This window comes from Ophidiomyces ophidiicola (genome assembly GCF_022830035.1).
Source record: "Ophidiomyces ophidiicola strain CBS 122913 chromosome Unknown scaffold_50, whole genome shotgun sequence".
In the NCBI taxonomy this organism is placed as follows: domain Eukaryota; kingdom Fungi; phylum Ascomycota; class Eurotiomycetes; order Onygenales; family Onygenaceae; genus Ophidiomyces; species Ophidiomyces ophidiicola.
Genome location: NW_026054690.1, coordinates 43,575 through 63,787, shown reverse-complemented (window position 1 = coordinate 63,787; position 20,213 = coordinate 43,575). Strand labels below are relative to the sequence as shown.

At 46.5% G+C, this 20,213-nt stretch overlaps 8 protein-coding genes across 8 annotated transcripts; 5 read left to right on the top strand and 3 right to left on the bottom strand.

The window, feature by feature from the left end:
• Window positions 1-494: 494 nt before the first annotated feature.
• Window positions 495-4,427, top strand: LOZ57_006689 (uncharacterized protein; the record flags this gene model as incomplete). Its single annotated transcript, XM_049255704.1, has 3 exons — window positions 495-4,064; window positions 4,215-4,285; window positions 4,346-4,427. The coding sequence occupies 3 exons, from the start codon at window positions 495-497 to the stop codon at window positions 4,425-4,427; spliced, it is 3,723 nt and encodes a 1,240-aa protein (XP_049105334.1).
• A 1,024-nt stretch (window positions 4,428-5,451) lies between these two features.
• On the top strand, window positions 5,452-8,416 carry LOZ57_006688 (uncharacterized protein; the record flags this gene model as incomplete). The annotated part of the gene is made up of 4 exons (XM_049255703.1): window positions 5,452-5,958; window positions 6,017-6,214; window positions 6,271-6,649; window positions 6,708-8,416. 4 exons carry the CDS (start codon window positions 5,452-5,454, stop codon window positions 8,414-8,416), a joined length of 2,793 nt encoding a protein of 930 aa, XP_049105333.1.
• Window positions 8,417-8,617: 201 nt separating this feature from the next.
• Window positions 8,618-10,030, bottom strand: LOZ57_006687 (uncharacterized protein; the record flags this gene model as incomplete). The annotated part of the gene is made up of 1 exon (XM_049255702.1): window positions 8,618-10,030. One exon carries the CDS (start codon window positions 10,028-10,030, stop codon window positions 8,618-8,620), a length of 1,413 nt encoding a protein of 470 aa, XP_049105332.1.
• A 345-nt stretch (window positions 10,031-10,375) lies between these two features.
• On the top strand, window positions 10,376-12,082 carry LOZ57_006686 (uncharacterized protein; the record flags this gene model as incomplete). The annotated part of the gene is made up of 1 exon (XM_049255701.1): window positions 10,376-12,082. The coding sequence occupies one exon, from the start codon at window positions 10,376-10,378 to the stop codon at window positions 12,080-12,082; it is 1,707 nt and encodes a 568-aa protein (XP_049105331.1).
• Window positions 12,083-12,598: 516 nt separating this feature from the next.
• On the top strand, window positions 12,599-13,958 carry LOZ57_006685 (uncharacterized protein; the record flags this gene model as incomplete). The annotated part of the gene is made up of 2 exons (XM_049255700.1): window positions 12,599-13,574; window positions 13,633-13,958. 2 exons carry the CDS (start codon window positions 12,599-12,601, stop codon window positions 13,956-13,958), a joined length of 1,302 nt encoding a protein of 433 aa, XP_049105330.1.
• Window positions 13,959-14,416: 458 nt separating this feature from the next.
• Window positions 14,417-16,638, bottom strand: YRB30 (Ran-specific GTPase-activating protein 30; the record flags this gene model as incomplete). The annotated part of the gene is made up of 6 exons (XM_049255699.1): window positions 14,417-16,133; window positions 16,189-16,223; window positions 16,275-16,340; window positions 16,397-16,463; window positions 16,513-16,544; window positions 16,600-16,638. The coding sequence occupies 6 exons, from the start codon at window positions 16,636-16,638 to the stop codon at window positions 14,417-14,419; spliced, it is 1,956 nt and encodes a 651-aa protein (XP_049105329.1).
• A 528-nt stretch (window positions 16,639-17,166) lies between these two features.
• SUP35 (translation termination factor GTPase eRF3) lies at window positions 17,167-19,197 on the top strand (the record flags this gene model as incomplete). Its single annotated transcript, XM_049255698.1, has 1 exon — window positions 17,167-19,197. The coding sequence occupies one exon, from the start codon at window positions 17,167-17,169 to the stop codon at window positions 19,195-19,197; it is 2,031 nt and encodes a 676-aa protein (XP_049105328.1).
• Window positions 19,198-19,576: 379 nt separating this feature from the next.
• On the bottom strand, window positions 19,577-20,170 carry TSR2 (rRNA accumulation- protein; the record flags this gene model as incomplete). The annotated part of the gene is made up of 1 exon (XM_049255697.1): window positions 19,577-20,170. One exon carries the CDS (start codon window positions 20,168-20,170, stop codon window positions 19,577-19,579), a length of 594 nt encoding a protein of 197 aa, XP_049105327.1.
• Between the last annotated feature and the right edge of the window lie 43 nt (window positions 20,171-20,213).

Below are 20,213 nucleotides of genomic sequence, written 5' to 3'. Positions count from 1 at the left end.
ACCTCAGTAGAGGGGTTTCTCGCAGGAAACCATTCTATTCCAGGACTTGGGAATTGCTTCTTGCTTCTTTTCTTCCTTCTTCGTTTTGAGCTCGCAGATACGGGCCGTTCAGTACGTTAAATAATTTTCTATGCCATTCATTGATATATGGTGCCTAGTCCTTTATGCAAACAGCCGATACTACTATCTGCTTAAGCCCCTATTTGATGCTCTTCCTTTTGTGGACAGGACTTTGACATGTCCAAAGTTCCCCCATTGTTATTTCACAATGCTATCACTATGGACACTTTTTACTGCAGCTACTAGTGCCTTTAAATTTCACAATCCCTATTTCTGAGACTATTTAATATGCGAACTCTTTCTAGATATACTTGCACTAACAGCATTGTGCCTCTTCCAGGAAGCTGTAAATTTGCGTAAAACTTGCAGACCACTGCCAACTGTGCCCTTTGCTTCCGATTACGATACTAATAACGCACTCCCGATACGCTGCAATGGCCTCCGCCGAAATATTAGTCCCAATTGAGGAACCCATTGAAAAAGATACGCCTGATGAGAATGGGGGAGATTCTCAAGAACCAAAATCCGAGGCAGATAAAGATAAGCCAACAGACCCTTCTGAGCTAAAAAACACGCCCTCCAAACGACCTTCGACTAGTAATGGCCCAAAAAGGGCCGCTACAACAGCAACAAGTCGAACCTCTAAACCCGTGTCAGCGTCAGCCCGTGCTGCCCCCGGAAGTACCCTTACCAAACCACCAATTCGACCTACTGGTACAACCACTACTAGACGGCCTCCTTCGAGCGGAACACCGGCCACGACAGGTTCTCACCGATCACGTGTCTCCATTGGTAGCTCTGCTGATGAGAGAGCCAGTCGTATCACGACGTCAGGTGATGAGAACCGGAGGCCAGCTGTTGCAAAGCGAATGTCACTCACCGGGACTTCCACTAGGGCCCCTCTGAAGCCCACACCATTGGGATCGGACCGAAAGGTAGCTGCTACACCCCCTGCAAAGTCTACTGCCACTCGTACTGCTCTTTCTACCACTCAGAGCCCATCAAAGTCTACCCCCCGGTCCTCGGCCACAGTTCAATCCACAGGCACACGTACTACAAGGCCCACGACGACCGGTAGGGTTTCAATTTCTAGCTCCGATCTTGTTAAAAGGCGAGTTGCTCCCCAAGTAACTCCGGTAGGGAAGAGGCGATCTACCGAAATCCAACTTACCTCAAAATCTCCCGAACTGCAAAAGCGAATTACAGAATATGGGGCTATTAAAGCGATGCTTCTGGCGGCTATTGCTGCCGATGAAGCTGGAGAAGGGGCTAAACGTGACGAAATTCAAACCGATATCGACTCTGCGGTCTCGAAGCTTAAAGATGAGTTAGAGATCAGGGCACATGATTCTACCAATAGCTGTGAACCTGACAAGGTCGCTACCTTAAAGGCGCAGCTAGAAGAAAGCGGACATAAGCTCGCTGAACTGCAGAAGCAGCTTGACGAGTCCTTAAAGAAAAGTGCTGACCTAGAGAAGTCTGCAGACGAGGGAGCTGCCGCTGTCCAGGCAGAACATTCCACTCAAATCTCCAACATGACTGAATTGCACTCTCAGGAGATCAAGGACTGGGAGAAAAAGTTGGCGGAGTCCGAAGTAAAATACCAAGAATTAGCCGCTCAGTCGGCTAAAGACCTGGAAACATTGAAATCCTCAGTTGAGGCGGGTGACGCTAGAAATACAGCGCTTCTAGAAGAGCAGAAAGCTGATCAACAAGCATCCCTTGAAAAGCTTGAAAGCCAGCTCTCAGCTGAACTTTCCTCCAACAAAGAGCTCTCAAGCCAGATAGAGACACTCAAATCGGACATTGCCGCCCGTACTGGAGAGCTAGACACCCTGAAAGATTCCACGGAAAAGGAGAAGCTAGCTGTTATTGAAACGCAGCAGGGCAAAGTCTCGCAACTCGAAAACGAATTGAGGGGCCAGAACACGGTTATGAATAACTTAAAAGATGAAATTCAGCTTCTTAAGGATTCAAAAGACAAGGAATTTCTCGAAGCCCAAGAGTCATACTCTCAAAAGGTCGCTGCGCTTGAAGACACAGTTGCGTTGCTTGAGGAGAAACTGTCCGAAACCGAAGCAAACACGGCTCGTGGTACAGCAGAAACTACCGGGATGTTAACTAGTAAGGACATGGAGATTCAACGTCTTGGCAAAGTCATCGAAGATCTCCAGAATCGTATCCAAGAGCTTCACGAGGCAAAATCTGACGAGCATGATAAAAAGATAATGGAGCTCGGCACAGCGCATGAGCGTGCGCTCGCAGCATTAAAGGCCGAGCATGATTCTACCTTGGCTACCTTGGCTGCCACACATGAACAGCAACTTGCGGAGGTAATAAATGAGACGAAAGTTCTAAGAGAAGCCAAAGACAAAGAATTGGCTAGCCTGACCAAAGGGCATGAGAGTTCTCAAGCAGAACATGAAGCTAAAGTTTCCGAGCTGGTTGAGATCAAAAGTCGCTTGGCAGCCGAGCTAGACTCCTTGAAAATAACACATCAAGACGACCTCCAAGTTTTGCAGAATAAGCTATTCGAAACGGAGACCGCCCTTGCGGATTCCAAACAATCACAGGAGGAGACTAAGGCCGCCGAAAAGGCAGCCTCAGAAAGTCTAACCCGATCTTTAGAAGATAAGATACAAACTTTGGAGACGCAGTTATCTGAAAGTAATAAACACATTCAGATCCTTACCGATGACTTAAAGGCGGAAAAATCTCAAGTCGAGGGCCTTCAAAAAGGACTCGAGGCTTTTGAAGTCGACAGTAAGGGAAAGGATGATCACCATGATGCCATCGTGAAGAAGCTGACTACCGAAATCGATACTATCGCCAAATCTTTGGAAGAGAAGACCAGTGAGCTTTCTTTGGCAGAGGAAAAACATTCTGCTACTTTAAACGACCTATCAGCTGCTCATCATACTACCTTAGAGGCACTTAAAGTCGATCTATCTCAATCTCATGAGGGTAAGTTAAAGGAGATGCAGGCCATGCTTAGCGAAGTTTCTGTCTCAAAGAGTGACCTTGAAACTTCGCACGTATCTCAAATACAATTACTGAAGGATGGGCATGCCGCTGCCCTTGGACAACAGGCAGCCAAACTTACCGCTCTTGAAGAAACGCATAGAGTAGCCATCGAAAATTTGATTGCTGAACTTGAGGACGCCCAAACAAAGAAAGTCGGGGAATTAGAGACATCTTATTCTGGTAAATTGAAGGATTTAGAAACAACACACGCAAAAGCGATCGAAGAGCTCCTTGCCGCCCACGAAATTAAAATCGAACATCTAAAAGCAGAGCACCATGCATCGGTGAAAGAAGATTTAGCCGCGGCAGAACTTTCACACTCCTCTGCTCTCGCGAAAGTTCAGCAAGAACTCTCAAAGGCTCAGGAAGCTGCCGCGGATACATCGGCCGTTGATCGGCTTAAGGAAAAGTTGGCGGGAAGCGCCTCCCAGCTCGCGAAATCTGAACAAGAAAAAGCTGATATCGAGTCGCTCTTACAATCTACGAAATCATCTGTTTCGCAGCTCGAAGCGTTAGTGCCAGAGCTAGAAAGCACTAAAGCACAGCTTTCAACTGCTAACGAAAATCTCACTCAACTCAAACATACCCATGAGTTGGCGATTGCGGAAGTGCAAAAGCTAAAAGCTGATGTCTCAGAAGCAAATACGAAAGCAGCGAAGGTGGAGGCCACGTTTACTGATTTTGAAAAGAACATCAATGCCCTAAGTGAGAAGAATATAACTCTTATTGAGCAATTGCAAGAAGCAGAAACATCTGCGGCTAAAGGTACCCGACGCATTCGAGATCTGGAGTTCGATCTTGCCGAAGCAGCAAAGCAACTGTCCAATGGCAACTCTTCCCAATCAAAAGGAGGCCTTGCAGAAAGCAAATGGGCCATTCCCGATGAAGAAAACAAGGTGATATCCAGTGATAGTGTCGCAGGAGACTCAGGTCCAGCCACTACGGAAGGTGAGGACCTCGGTTCATCTATTCAAGGAACGGTGGGCTGGCCCCGTTTCTTTTCCTGTCTTTTCCCCGTTGTCCGATTTATGCCCCGATTTTTGTTGCGTTCTTGGGTCTTTTCACCTTGTATACTCCTGTTTATATATTACCCATTCCGAAAGCATAATTAACGTATTGAATCTTGACAGATGGCCAGCATCCAAGAACAACTGCGGCAACTTGAAGATGAACACGAGGATATGTTGGATGAAAGTGCGAGGTAGGGGTGAAATTGGATATTACCCAATATTTCGACGATGTCTAATTGTGCTTTACGTAGAATCGTGAATATGCTTTCGAAAACAAACCAAGGTCCTCCTCCATGCACCACTACTGAGCCCAACACTGCCCAAGCCAGTTGAGCTTTCAATGAAACCACAGCTCAATTCTAGTCCCCTTCCCTCCCAATGTTAATGTTGTTAGCTACACTGTGTGCTTGCTGTTTTAATTCTCCGCTATTAAATGGTACCCTGTCTTTATTATCCTACTACCTGTTTGTACGTCGTTTCTGGGCCGGCTACTTGTCTGCCTTTTTATCTACTGTACTTGTGCGCTCTGCGCCCGTATGCCCGTGTTTCTATCAGGCGGCCTATCTAACAAGCTTTGTTCATACTCTCTCCACTAAAGCTCCCTTTTTTTTATAACTCTATCCTTTTATACCCACTCCCGTACCCTCCAGCATGGTCTTTATTATTCTCACATCACTCGTTCCACCAGGATTAAGTACTATTTGTATGTATTTATTGCGCATATATACCCCCTGCAACTCAATTCACGTAGAAGTTAAGCGGAATACTCCGTGCTTTTTTTATTGGTAGTAATTAATACTAGAAAATGGATGCAAAACTGCGTTTGTATAGTGTACTCCGTAGATGAAAGCAAATCCGCAAGCTAGATGACAGGTCAGCTGCGATTATAAATTTCGTTCAACTATAAATAATTGATGGGACATAATGCCAGAACCTTTGCGCAGGGATTCGTCCCCGGCGGCAAGGGTTGGACCTTCACCTGACCTGGCCAGAAAGTTTGATATCACGTGTAGGGTTGAGATGCATTGATTACGTAAATAATCATGTAATAACGATGACGCTGTGCTTATATCAGCCAATCGTCTGCTCGTCTCGAACTTTTCGTCTGTTTGATATTCAGGCGGAGGTACAAGCCGGTTTCCCTTCGGTTAGGTTTTGTTGGCACCTAGACTGCATTTTCATTTCAGACCCCTAGGTTTCTGGTGGAGAAGCTGAAATGTCAAGAATATTATTCATTTATGCCGGAGTTCTAGGCTCCAACTCCCAGCAGCGAGCGAATCCAGAAAGACAAACTCATTGCGGACTACTCCATCAATTATGTGACCCATCGCGCTTCGTTGTGATTAATTAAGCAAATATGACGAAACGACGCTCCTTAAAGGAGGAACCCATTCCCGAAGTCTACCAAGACATGCTTGCGGAGGCGGACTCGGCAGCATCAAACCCGCAAGACACACATAGGGCGACAAAACGACGCAAGATGAGCCTGAAAACGGCTGCAGTACGTGAAGCAACACCAAAATTTCCGTCCAAACCTATTGAAGAAACGTCCACGAAACCTCTGCAGACTGTGTACGATCTAGATGCGACGGAAGAATCGGACGCGGAAGAATGGGAGGATGTAATACCGCTGGCGGTTTATTCAGCGGATAATTCTCTCTCCACGGATTCTCAACACAATGAATCCCTACAAATTACCTTGGAAGCCCCTGGGGCAAAGAATAAGCAGAAAGCTGTCTCACGCCGGAAACCCGTATCTGGCCTGGAGAAGAAATGGCGTTTGGACATACACAAAACTCATTTACTCTGTCTTCTTAGCCATGTCCAACTGCGGAATTCATGGTGCAATGACGACAAAGTGCAGGTATTCAGAATATAGTGCGTTCATGAATACTGTCATGTCTCTAATACATTACCATTAGAGAAATCTCAAGCGCATATTGTCGAAGCACACAGTACAGTGTCTCAATCCTAGTGAAGATTTGCCACAATTTTCCCGTTCGACCACCTTTGCTGATGGCCTAAAACAAGCCGCCGATACATTCCATCGACGATTCAAAATCACTGCCTCCGGAATGAGACGGTCTTATTGGCTTGAAAATCTAGATGAAACTTCAATTGTGCGTCAGCTTCATGTCTCTATTATACAAAAATCTCGTACTAACACTTGAAGCAGACGCTTCCGGCCTCTACGGACATCGTACTTTCAAAATCCGATTTTCGAAAACAAGCTACGAACTTACAAGGATCTCGTGACCTTGGAGCACAATTTTTCTGTGCAATGCTTCGCGGTGCAAATGTAGATGCTCGACTTGTCTGCTCACTGCAGCCTCTCCCCTTCAGTGGGGTGGCTAAAAGTGAATTGCCTACAAAAAACTCTGGGCAATGCATGGTTATTGTTGACGAGAACACAAAGCCCTCAAATCAGTCGGATAATGTTGGCGATTCGAACTCCCTTAGTGCAAAATTAACAGCAACACAAAGGCTACGTAGATTTGGACATTCGCGGTTTTCGCCGGGCCCTTCAAAGGCGCCGAAGCCGAAAGTTGCGTCTGGTACGGCTGATCTGTCATTTTTATAATGTGTTATATCTAATTTACTTTTTTTTGGCAGGGATATATTCATCTGCAATTTGCGAGTCGTCGTTCCCGGTCTTCTGGGTCGAAGCTTTCAACGAAGCAATGCAAAAATGGGTTGTTGTCGATCCACTTGTTACCAATACAATTGCAAAGCCTTCTCGATTTGAGCCGCCAGCGAGTGACCGATATAATAATATGAGCTATGTAATCGCTTTCGAAGAAGATGGTTCTGCTCGTGACGTAACCAAGCGCTATACCAAATTCTACAACTCGAAAACAAGCCGAACAAGAGTTGAATGTACCAAAGACGGTGAATCATGGTGGGAAAGCACCATGCAATTCTTTGAGAACCCGTTTCTGGCGGATCGTGACCAGCTAGAGATTGGCGAGCTTACCGCTAAAGCAGCTGCGGAAGGAATGCCTCGAAATGTGCAAGATTTTAAAAACCATCCAATATATGCTTTGGAAAAACATCTTCGCAGAAATGAAGTTATCCATCCTAAGAGAGAAATTGGAAAAGCTGGCCTTAGTAAGTTATCTACTTCAAGCAGAACACGTCCTCTGGAGTCCGTGTATCGTCGGTCCGACGTGCATATCGTGAAAAGTGCAGATGGTTGGTATCGTCAAGGGAGGTGTGTTAAGTCCGGTGAACAACCTTTGAAACGGGTACCGAACTCTAAAAAAAAGATAAACATCGAAATAGACGACGATGACCTCGAAGCCTCTCAAGAAATACCATTGTATGCGGCATTTCAAACGGACCTTTATCGCGCCCCCCCCGTTGTGAATAATTGTGTACCGAAAAATGTGTATGGGAATATTGATGTTTATGTACCCAGCATGGTGCCAGATGGTGCTTTCCATTTGAAGCATGATGATGCAGCTCGTGCGGCGAAAATTCTGGATATTGATTATGCGGATGCTGTTACCGGATTTCACTTCAGAGGCAGACATGGCACCGCAATACTCCACGGGATTGTTGCCTCACTGGAATATCATGATGCTCTTCTTGCTATAATTGAATCCCTGGAGGATGAACGTGTGCAAGCCGAGCAAGATCGTAGAACAGCAGCAGCGTTACTGATGTGGAGACAGCTTTTACTTAAGCTTAGGATTGCTGAGCGTGTCCAAAGCTATGCATTCGAAGATGAGAACGAAAGCTCTGGAGACACCGCAGCTACAGAGTCAATATATTCTAATGTTAAAGAGTCTGGCTGTTGGGTTTTATGCAACGATACCGGGCAAACACAAGCTTTACCTGATAAACCCAATGAAACATCAAACTTGAGCAATATATCTACAGCGCAGTCTCAAATAAAAAATCCAGGCGAGAGCAGCAATGACACTTTGGCCATATATTCCCACACTAGTGTTACCCCGAACTCAGCTTCCCAAGGCAGGTATACGCTCGTGGTAATTCCGAAGCCTAATACTTCGGGTACTCCGGCTATTCCTGGGCCTCCGTCAGGTATCTACACTACACCGTCGCCACCAGCCCGATCGGCTTCTCCTGGTGGAATATCAGCAGGGCACACACACAGCTTATGCCATTCAGTTAATCGACTTTCTCTTCCCAATAAATCCCACACTGATTCACGCCGCTCTGTAAGCGTGGAGGAAATACCAGGCTTGCCGGATCTAGTGCATCACGACTCTGACAGTGAGATTGACGATCAAAATTCGATGATCTCGCATGACCCAGAAGATGATGACGCAGAACCTGAATGGCTCCTTTCAGATTAAGAAAGAGATTTCTTTTCTTTTCTGTTCCCTTTTCCTGCCCTTTGTGAACAAGAGATGATGATGGACAGGTTCAAGCAATATATGATGTATGATATAATAAATCAATACTAAAATATTGGATTCATCTTGTTATAACCAAATCCTCAATCGTTCTTATAAGAGAAAAGCCGAGATCGCCTCTATGTGAAGCCATTATACGAATTACAATCCTAATGCCTGTCGTAAGGTCTTGATCTGTTGCTGTACCGCGAGTTTGCTTGTGCCTCCGATAGCAGCCTTCATTTCGACAGATCGTTCGTAGTTGAAGACCTCAAGCACATCATCACCAATTCGTCCATCTACGGATTTCAGTTCAGCTAAAGAAAGCTGGTCCATAGGCTTCTGCTGTTTTTCAGCCAGGGCAACAGCACGGCCTGCTATGTGGTGTGTTTCTCTAAATGGAATACCTTTGCGGACAAGATACTCAGCTAAATCGGTAGCGAGCATATCAGGTGTCAATGCTGCGATCATCTTATCGGGAAACGTCGTTAGGGTTAGAAGCACGCGGGTGGCGATTTGTAGGCTATCTTTGACGGTCTTGACGTGCTCAATCATAGGCTCGACACTTTCTTGTAAATCTTTATTGTATGTAGACGGTATACCTTTTATAGTCATCATGAGGCCAGCCATCCCACCAAAAACTCTACCACATTTGCCACGGAGTAGTTCAAGCGAGTCACTGTTCTTCTTCTGGGGCATGAGAGAACTGCCAGTTGTGTAGGCGTCCGAAAGTCGCACAAAAGAGAACTCTGTGGAGCTGTAAAGAATTAAATCCTCACTCCAACGAGAAATGTGTAGCATGAGGGTTGAGCCCCACTGCATAGCCTCGAGAATAAAGTCCCGATCACCAACGGCAGACATGCTGTTCATGATCAATCCATCAAAGCCCAGTTCTTTAGCCATAGCTTCACGGTCAATTTTGAATGCGTTTCCTGATAGTGCACCGCAACCAAGGGGGCACTGATTGACGCGTTTGATAACCTCGCGTAGTCGATCAAGGTCGTTCATGAATGCAGTGCCAAAGCTTAATAGCCAATGGCTCCATCTTACTGGCTGGCCACGTTGTAGATGGGTATATCCAGGCATTAAGTATTCGATGTCGGCGTCCGCGCGCTCAGCCACAGCATTTATCAACTCAACCAAGCACGACTCAATTGCTCGTAGCTCGTCTCTCAACCACAGTCTTAAATCCGTCGCAACCTGATCATTACGGCTTCGGCCTGTGTGTAACTTTCCTGCAATGTCCTTCCCAATTATCTCGCCCAATCTGCGCTCGTTTGCGGTATGGATATCCTCGTCAACACCAGGAGAGATAACAAATGAATCACCTTCCCATTCCTCACGAATCTGGGTCAAGCCCTTCTCAATCGCTTCAAATTCAGCTTGAGTAAGAATGCCTGTAGCAACATTCGCTCGTGCAAAAGCGATTGAGCCTGCAATATCTTGGGCGTAGAAGGCCCGGTCGAAATAGATCGATTCGTTATATGCGACCATCAATGGATCAGTTGCGCCGGAGAATCTGCCGCCCCATAGTTTTCCAGCCGCAGGGGTAGAAGAAGGCAACGATGACACCATTTTGAGTGATAGCTGGGTGTGAGTTGATAAGTGAAAAGCTGAGTAGTGTTGACAGGCGTGACAAGCTTCGTTGGTTGAATTGTGCCAGAAGCAGCGAATCAACAGAGCCGCGTCGGAGACTAGCTAAAGTGGGGCCGCACGGCTCTCCCCGTTGATTGGGTTACATCTCCGGCGGTGGAAAATATATCAACCGGCACTAGCTAAGGTAGTTAGGCAATTATGTAATCCACTAGTAAATCCGCGCGTCGCGTCTTCGTTTGTCGCGTCGACACTCAAGCGCAGGGACTGTCCCGTCCCGGTCCCGACCCGGAGCACACCAGTTGGCAATAATACTGAGCCAGAACCATGACAAGAAAGGACGGGAAACCAGCTGCGAAGTTCAATGCACCCGCAAGGCCCACCAACCGCGGAAAGAAAGCAAACAGCGCTCAAGAGAAGCGGCAGAGAAAATATAGATTATCTTTAGGCGGCAACACTGAGAGTCAAAAGACCCTCACTCAAATCAACTTTGTGGGCTTGCCCAAGTGCGACCTTGGCGACCTGGAATATATCGAAGAAGAGCCCGAAGAAGATGAGTCTACACTGCGGGTTCTACCTCAGAATCGAAAACAGAGAGGGCTTTTGGGAGCCAAAAACCCACGTTTGGTTGAGCCCACAGACAATACCACTTTAACTCAGATGGGGTATGTCCTTACAGGAAATGGCAATGATGAACATGATATCGGTCTTCCCTTGGAAACCACTCGATGCTGCTCGCCCCAAAAGCAATGGAAAAGTTCCAGCTATGCATTAAAAGTACGCAGTGAGGACTCGGAATATCGCCCTTTTGCTCGAGTGGCTTGTGCCCTGAATAACAAGAAAACAAAACTTAGGTGGGATCGAGGGAACGGCTACAATGACAACGTTAGTACTTTGGGCGTCACGTCACACTCTATGGCCTGCAACAAGCGGGGGGTTGACGATAGCCAGAGGCCACAGAATCCAGCGTTTAACGCACCGGATGTGTTATCCCAGAACACAAGTACCTTCCCTGTATCCCCTATAACCCCTTTGAAACTACAAGCTGGCGCCGTTCCATCTTCCCAGTCGCCTGAAAGCCCCGGAAATACCCCCAGTTGTATCAAAGGGTCGAGTTATTCCATATTGGAGCCTGATTGCTCTTCTAGGTTAGACCCTGAAGGCCATACTTCTCATCCCCCTTCGCCTTCTCCTACAAGGTGTTCTAAAGTTCCCTGCCAAGTGGAGTTCTCACTTCCTACCGATTTGACCATAGAACCGCTTTCAGGCATTTTAAGAAAAGAGTTACGATCGGTTCCAGAATGTCTCCCTACTTCGTCGTTGCCGTCTGCGTCGGCTTTGTCCTCTTTCACTAATTGTACCCCGGGAAAGACAGTGCCGACACGTACCAGGTCTTCCTACAGATCTGTTTCAAAGGCCCTTGTCGACGAAGAGAAAATAGAAAAGGTTATCCTTGATACTGACTGCGACTCTGAACCCGATTCCCAACAATCTACAGCTAGCCTGACCGCCATCCCAGCCGAGCCAGCTAATTTCTGCACTCCAATTCAGCCTAACCCTGGTGATCCGGCTGTCACGGATGGGAACTACGCTGCTGTAAACTCGGTGGTTGATCCAGATGCCTCTCAGCTATACGTCCGACCCCGGGCGAGTTACTCATACGAGAAGTACATGGGGATTTTGGGGCCCGAAAAATTAGATAACGTATCTGGAATCAATACTGGTATTCAGCTCAGCCTTGCCGAATGTCCTATTCTTAGCCCCACCCATAGCCGCAACGCTTCGACCATAAAGCATTCAACACTCAACAACGACACGCCTACTGACTCCATGCCTGGCATACATGCCCTTCAATCACTCTCGTCCTCCAATCTGATTACGCCTCAATTAGGTTCCAGTTCAACTGGATTGGATAGCTACGAGCTGCATACTGCTCCTTTGTTGACTATCACAGAAAGTCAACTAATACCTAGAAGCTTGATGGAAAATGTACCAGAGCCACCTGGTTGGGAGCCCAGACATACTTTGAAGTAAAGTATTTTGGCTACTTAAGACTTTTCGCACCTTAAATAGGCCTTTCCTTCTTGAACAGCATACTCCGTATTGCATACACACATTTCCTTTTATAACATATCTGTTTTAGCTAGAGGAAGCATAGAAAAACACCTAGACTGCATATATACGGAGTACTGTACATTCAATAATGCATACATATTTAGAGACGTAACGATTTTTAAAAAAATATGATTTCAGGATCATTGGGAAGAGAAGAGTTCCAAATAGTACAATAGTAGGAGCCAAGTTGCCGCTTGGCTGTTAGCTAACTCGGGGTTGCGGGTAGCCAATTCGAGTTGGTCATTTCGTTTGAGCGGCTTCTCCAGCTTAAGCAATCGAAACCTAACTACATATTGAACTTAGCCATTCATTAAGACACCACTTGTGACATTTAATCCCCCTTTCGGCCAGGGCACCCGCGTAAGACATTTATCACCCTATCCCTTCTACCGTTACGTTTAACCTATCGTCGCCATACGCTTCCTGTTTCTGACTATGGATGTCGCTTACGACCACATCCAAGAGGAGATCCTCGCGTCCCCCAGCAACGACAAGCGTGACAACGACGCTGAAGTGGGAAGCACCGCCTCTGAGCCCACAAAACGTCATGATTTGAGCGCTGAATTCCAAGAAACCTTCAACGCCTTCTCTGCGAGTCCCTGGGCTGCGCGGCTTGGAGGCCTATGGGGGAATGTTCGTCAGCAAGGGGAAAGCTACTACAATGGGGCAAGGCAAGAATACTCCGCTGCCAGTGAAGAAGCCATCAAAGGATTTACAGGTCTACGAGATACTATCATTGGGCGGACAAGAGGACTGTCGTTGGGCGGATTCGCTGCCGGCACTGGCGAGGAATCGGACAGTGAGCAGCATAATCGCGACGGTGCCATAACGCCCACATCTCCTAAAGCTGGCGAATTGTCCACCAATGCGGCAAAAAGCGACCAGGATGGTCAAGGGACTGAAGGGGATGGTTTCATTTCCAGATTCCGTGCAGAAGCCGCGAAACGCCTCAAAGACATCGAGAAAGCCGAGGACGCAGCTGATGAAGCGCTACTGAGATTTGGAACAAACATTCAGAATTTCTTACGGGACGCTGTGACTATTGCCCCTCCCGAAGATGCGGATCAGGGTGCCTCTCCAGGCAAGGTGCTCTTTGAGAGTAGGGATGCCGATGGAAAGCGAGTCATTCATACCACCAGATTTGAAGCACAATTACACGCCATACATTCCAATCTAGAATCCTTTTCAGCAGATCCTGAAAGCGATGAATGGTCTAAATGGAAAAGCGAATTTCAAATTGACGACAAGACGAGCGATATATCTACAGACTTGGATGCATATCCTGGACTAAGAAGAGCTATGGAAAACCTTGTTCCAGAAAAGGTAGAATATTTCGACTTTTGGAGGAGATACTATTTCCTACGACTAGTTATTGAGACGGAAGAGAGGAGGCGAAGGGAGCTGTTGAAAGGTATGTCACATGTGCTATGGAGGGTAAACAGATGTTTGTTAATGTGCTTCTTCTCTAGCTTCAACTGCAGGTGACGAAGAGGAAGTTGCCTGGGATGAGGATTCTGACTCTGATTCTGAATCGCCCTCTACACCCCAGGTCAAGATCAACAAGGCCGATGAGCCACTTCGTCCCATTTCAGTGGAGCCGTCAATCTCGAAGGATAATCTGAAGCCATCAGAGCCACGAAGATCCAATGATCAACAATCACAGGCCGACAGTGATGCAAGCTACGATCTTGTTAGTGGTGCTACAAGCCGGGCACCAGGCAGCCCAAAGGGGCCGAAATCGTCCACTGCCACGGCAAATGCAGCTGACAGCAGTGACGAGGAAGATTGGGAATGATTTGATCTATATGTCTCTCACTATACTTTACGTCTTTTGTACACATGGCGTTCCTGGAGTTCGCCAGTCTTGGGTTTATTGAGCTATGGCTAGTATTCTAGGACTCTTAACATTCCCATAAGTATTTGTATTCCTACCCTGTATATAGCACATACGTATGATCTCTCTATATCACTTTCTTTTGACTAAAGAAACGAAATTGAACGGTATGGAAATTGGCAAGCCTCTCACTACATTTCAATTCTTACTATAGAAGAGAGAATAAACCCAAAAGTCTAAAAGGTTTTGCAACATATTAACTTTAGAAAAGGTGTATGTATCAAAATGTTGTATTTATCACGGATTCGCAGACGTATAGACTGGGTTATGAAAATTTCGGCATCGCCACATATTTACTATTTTCATACATACTCGAATTTTTCTTTTAACATTCATATCCAGACTTTAGAGGGGGTGTGTCAAGAAGCTCTATTACTATTTCGGCGTATTCCTCGCTCCGTCGTATCTTTGGGAATGGCGTTAGGAGATGGAGATACTGTCCTTTCCCTAGTGACGTTTCCATCTACAACTCCCCGCAAGCTTTTACGGCGGCCGTTATCGATAGACCAAAGATCCTTTGATAGCGGTGTCGTACTTGGTGTGTAGGGCCCTGCACTTGACTGCCAGTGAGGAGAGCCCCGAGCCCAAGAGTTTCCATCATGACCCGCCTGGTACTGATACTCTTCCCCACGCCGTTTCACTGGGCTTTCATCATAAGGATCCCAACCAACTTTTCGACGAGCTTCAGCACGAACTCTTCGACGATGGTTTTCATCGCCACCAGCACCAGTGGTGGAAGACTCTTCTAGGAAAAAGTTTAGCAGCTCATCGGAGCAAGAAAGGTGGGATTGTTGCTGAAATTGCTGAAGAGATGTTAGACGAAGAAGCATCTCTAAAAGAGATAGAGAGCTCTTGATATTTCGGAATCGAGGGTCAGAGACCGTCTGGAGATGTTCCTCGGCCACCGTAACTTGTGAGGATTGTGGATCCTCATCAAGGCGTAATTTTGACAGTCCAGCACCCAATCGAGGATTAGTAGGTGAGCGAGTGGGCGACAATTCCTGAGAATCTGACTCGTCTTCAGAATCGGAATCTTCAGATTCACTATAAACTTCAAATGCAATCCATTCCAAATCTAGGTCCGGAGGAAATCTCCAGCGATCGGCTAGGGGGGATTCTAATATTGCGGGGGTACTTGGACTTGATTCTCCTTCAGTAGGATCAAAGCTATCAGGGCAATTTTGAATAAAATCGTCGTATTCTGCCTCTGCTTCATCAATCATCTTTCGGGGTGGAATGGCATTCACGTCACGTTTCAGCAGTAGCACTGGGTGATTGGCTTCCCCTTCACTGCCGATATTCAAAATCTTACCAGTATCTGCGTAGAAAATCTTTGATATCTGGTGTAGTGGGATGGTTTCTCTAATACCCGCTATCGCAATATCCTCAAAAGAGCATGGTCCTTCATCATCGGAGTCGAAGGTATGGACTCGACCATCATCCAAGTCTTCAATGACAAGAATCTGATACGCAAATTCGTCGCCTTTCGCCTTTCCTCGAATGTGGCCCTCAATTGGTGCCTTGAGGGGTGGAGCGGGGACTAAAGGGTGAGAATTTAGTAGTTCTATCGGAATTCTTCGCAGTTTTAACCGCGCCTTGTGAATTACTTCCTTCCAGGTTGTATTTCGGATGGTCTCTTCGTCGTGAGGACGGGCGTGTCCTGCAAACAAAAGATATATTGACAATATAAATGTAGGACCAATCTGAACTGCTCTTGCTGGGGAAGCTGAGTATTGAGTATCCCCAGTGGTCAAGAAGGTGCTCGCTTGAAGAAGGCGTGCTGGTGATACGGTTGGGGGTAAAGTAGTAGACAAGCTCGCACCAGATGTAGTAATAGCAAGATTGATTAGAGGCACTGTATCCTCAATCCGACCCAACAATCTTCTGATGTCTTTGATGATCAATGTTATTTCAGTATTAGTCTTTGCTGGTTGGGTGGTTGAAATAATGCCTTTGCGGCTGAGCTCTTCCTTTGACGCAACATTTGCTAGCCGCTGCCCAAGAGTTTGTATTTCTAATCTCAACCCTTTTGTGAGTGTTACTGCGGATTCGAGGGAGGTGTTACCCCGAGCTGCGCTGGGTCATATTAGGCTTCAATTTCAGAGCGCTTTCAATTAGGAGGCCAGCCTACATAAGCTCTATCATATCAATAGCAGGTGATATTATCTAATAATCAATTAGAGATACAGTAGTAGGCTACAATCAATAACTACTTACTCGAATTTTTGCCTGAAGTCTTTCCTGAAGCGCTTGGAGCTCATCGCGGTCAGTATCATCAATGTTCTGGCCGAAATTAATCAGCATGCATCACCTGCCATTACATGCCGTGATAAACGGACCGCCGATTTTCTCATAAGCCGAGATACTTGGCTGATAGCATACTGTCCGGTAACACGAATTCCTGACCTGGGCAGTATTAACATGGTAACACCCCCGGGCGGGTGGCTCTAGCTACCTAACAGCATAATTCATTGCCTGGCCAGTGATCTGAGGATACTATAAGCACAGACATCTCAAGATAGTAAAGTTTTATAGAGCCTACCGTCAAGAGGACCTTGTCCATCGAAAGAAGACCTGCCATGATGAGAACCAAGGACCAAATTGTTAGCGAGCGTAGTAATTATTTCGGAGTCTCATGTTGAGCTATGGGCACGAAGGTAAAATACTTGGCTTCCGTGCAGTTCATAATTCGACAGCCATTCCATTTTATGAGTAGTATGGTGCAACACGAAGTACCTAGGAAGGTCATTGGGTTTTAGGCATCGAAGAATGGGCACGTGCCTTAGTCGCTGTAAAGTTAATCACAGCTGACTAGGTAGTTACGTCACTACAGGAGGTAGCCGTGGTAGCGCGTCGTCTGGCGCTAGCCAAGCTAGTCTAAATTGAGTTAGTTAGTGCAATGAACTCCGGGATTATATAAGCTTGCCCATCTTTCAAAGTTAGTTCTTGAGCCCCACAATCATGCCCAACAGGCACAGCGCAAGGCTTCAACACCCTTTGAGGCCTCGATTCACAAGCCAGGCTACCGGTTTTTTTATCTTCTAATGTTCTTGTTTCTTTTTAGATAGGGAACTTCCGATTAAGGCACCTTTTTTCCTCCATTTTCACGATGTCCCACCTCGATTCTTGGGAAGATGACCCCGCTGCTCAGGATGAACATTTGGCAAGACAAGCCCAGCAGAACTTAAACCTCAATCCGCAAACGTCTACCTTTCGTCCAGGTGCTGCTTCTTTTCAGCCAGGCCAACCATATCAGAGCCGCGGCGCATCTCCACAATACGGGACATATCAGCCGCAACAAGCTTATAGCCAGTATAATCAAATTTATAACCAACAGGGAGGTTATGGTCAATATTATGCACAACAATATGGTGATTATAACACGATGCCACAGCAGAAACAGTGGCGACCGCAAAACACTGCCCAGCCTCCAAAACCAGCTCCTGTTGCGGCAGACCCGCCTGTAGCTGCGAAGCCATCAGAGAGCCCTGATTCTAACACGCCTGCTGCCCCTGCTCCCAAAACGAAGATTTTATCTATCGGGGCTGACGTGCCTAAGCCCAAGGCCCCCTCCTCTACGACCCCCGCACCTACACCAAAGGCCGCGCCTGGACCAGACGGTGGCCCTGAAGCGGCATCGAAAGTTACGGCTGCCAAGGCCATCGAAAAGACCGAGAAGAAGTCTGCGGGTTCTGGAAAGACGTCCCCTGCTCCCTCTTCAGGCCGGTCGTCACCCAGCAGAGCCGAGGCCAAGGCTCCTATTCGCGATGCAGATGCTGTTTCTAGAGAGCAAGCTGCTGACGTTGATGAGGCCACCTTAAGAGAGATTTATGGCGAGAAACGTGAGCATGTGAATTTGATTTTCATCGGCCATGTCGATGCAGGTAAATCAACTCTTGGTGGAAGTATTCTATACGCCACCGGTATGGTCGATGAGCGAACAATGGAAAAGTATAAGAAGGAAGCAAAAGATGCTGGTCGAGAGACATGGTATTTGTCTTGGGCTTTAGATTTGACAAGTGAGGAGCGATCCAAAGGCAAAACCGTTGAAGTAGGCCGTGCTTTTTTTAAGACTTCAGGTGAAACTTCAGATGGCCCAATGACTCGACATTATACCATACTCGATGCCCCTGGCCATAAATCATTTGTTCCAAATATGATTGGTGGTGCCTCTCAAGCAGATGTTGGTATTCTCGTTATTTCGGCTAGAAAAGGTGAATACGAAACCGGTTTCGAGCGTGGGGGTCAGACACGAGAACACGCCCTGCTTGCTAGAAATGCCGGTGTTAAAAAGCTTATCGTTGCAGTCAATAAGATGGACGACCCTACAGTGGAATGGAGCAAAACGCGCTACGAGGAATGCTCAACCAAGATTGGAAAATTCCTCGAAGCTATGGGGTATAAAAAGAGTGATTTGAAATTCATGCCTCTATCAGCACAGAAGACTATTGGAATAAATTCCCCCGTTCCGAAGGATTTGGCACCATGGTGGAATGGCCCTTCGCTCCTTGATTATCTTCACAATATGAAAATGCCCGAGCGCAAGATTAACGCCCCATTCATGATGCCGATTAGCGCCAAATATAAAGACATGGGAACGGTCATTGAAGGACGAATTGAATCTGGTGTTCTGAAAAAGGGTTCCACGTGCATTTTAATGCCTAACAGAGAGGAAGTTACTGTCACTGCCTTGTATGGTGAGACTGAAGAGGAAATAACTACAGCAACTTGTGGTGATCAAATCCGGGCTCGTTTGAGAGGCGTTGAAGAAGAGGATATCATGCCGGGTTTTGTTATGTGCTCTCCTAAGAGGCCAGTTCATTGTGTCTCGGCATTTGAGGCCAAGATTAGAATTCTCGATCTCAAGAGCATACTGACTGCCGGGTTTGACTGTGTTATGCATGTGCATGCAGCCATCGAGGAAGTCACATTTGCAGCTCTTCTTCACAAACTCGAGAAAGAAACTGGTAGGCGAAGCAAGAAACCACCAGCCTTTGCCAACAAGGGACAGACCATAATTGCCCGGCTTGAAGTAATGGGGGGAGCAGGCTCTGTTTGTGTCGAGCGGTTTGAAGATTATAATCAACTTGGGCGGTTCACGTTGCGTGAGCAGGTATGCTACACTTTGCGACCTTTATGAAATTCCATACTAATTCTGTTTTCTATAGGGACAAACCATTGCTATCGGAATGATTACTAAATTGATTACCGATAACCCCGAGACTGCTACTTAAAATAGCTCGTTTGATCTATAAAGGCGTACTTGCATAAGGAGATTCTTATACATTATTTTTTTTAGAGACTTCTAGTTTCGGCAAATGTCTTTCAAGTCAACAAAAAAAAAAGACATACCGTGCGACAAAATGTATCACCCACAAAATTGCAATAACTTTCAACGCTTAAAATCATTTCTAAGAATTTTCCATGTCCTAACTCCAGAATGCTCCCTGCCCTATCATCTTATTCGCATTCTTTTTTAAAGAAATGCCAAAGTAAACTTCCCTCATAGTTGTCTGATATCATCTTTTTCTTCTCCCTACGACTTTTGTAAATCCATCTTCATCAACTTCTGGTAACTCTCGCTCTTTTGGTGGCTTTGAAGTGGGTGCATCTGCCATTTCGACATCACTTTCATCTTCGTCTTCATCCCCGTCCGTTTCTTGATCTTCATCCTTCACATCCACACCCTTAAACAGGGAGAGATTATCACCACCCCTTCTCTCTCTCTCGTTATACTCCTCCCACAATTTGTTTACGCGTGCCAGCTCGCCCTTTTCTATTTCGGCCTTCACCTCCATAATTCGATCTGCTATATCCGCTCCACTTTCGTCATCCACAACTACATCGAATTCATCATTCATAACCTGCAGCAACACTTCTTCAAGATCTATAGAATCTGTGTCGGGCCGAGAAGAGAAAAGCTCCGCGACTGCAGCACAGAGCCAGTCGCGTTTTTCGGAGGAGTTCGGACCGCCCCAGGACGACTGAACAGCGAGATTGAGAACCGGCCAGCCATTAAGAATCAGTGTAATAGCGAGGTCGAGTTGAGCGGAAGGTGACAGTGGTTTTGCGGGTGCTTGAGGAGGATCAAATTGCGGATGTGCTTCATTCATTGTGGTTATTGAGTGTGTGGTGGTAGAGGTTATGGGTCAAGCA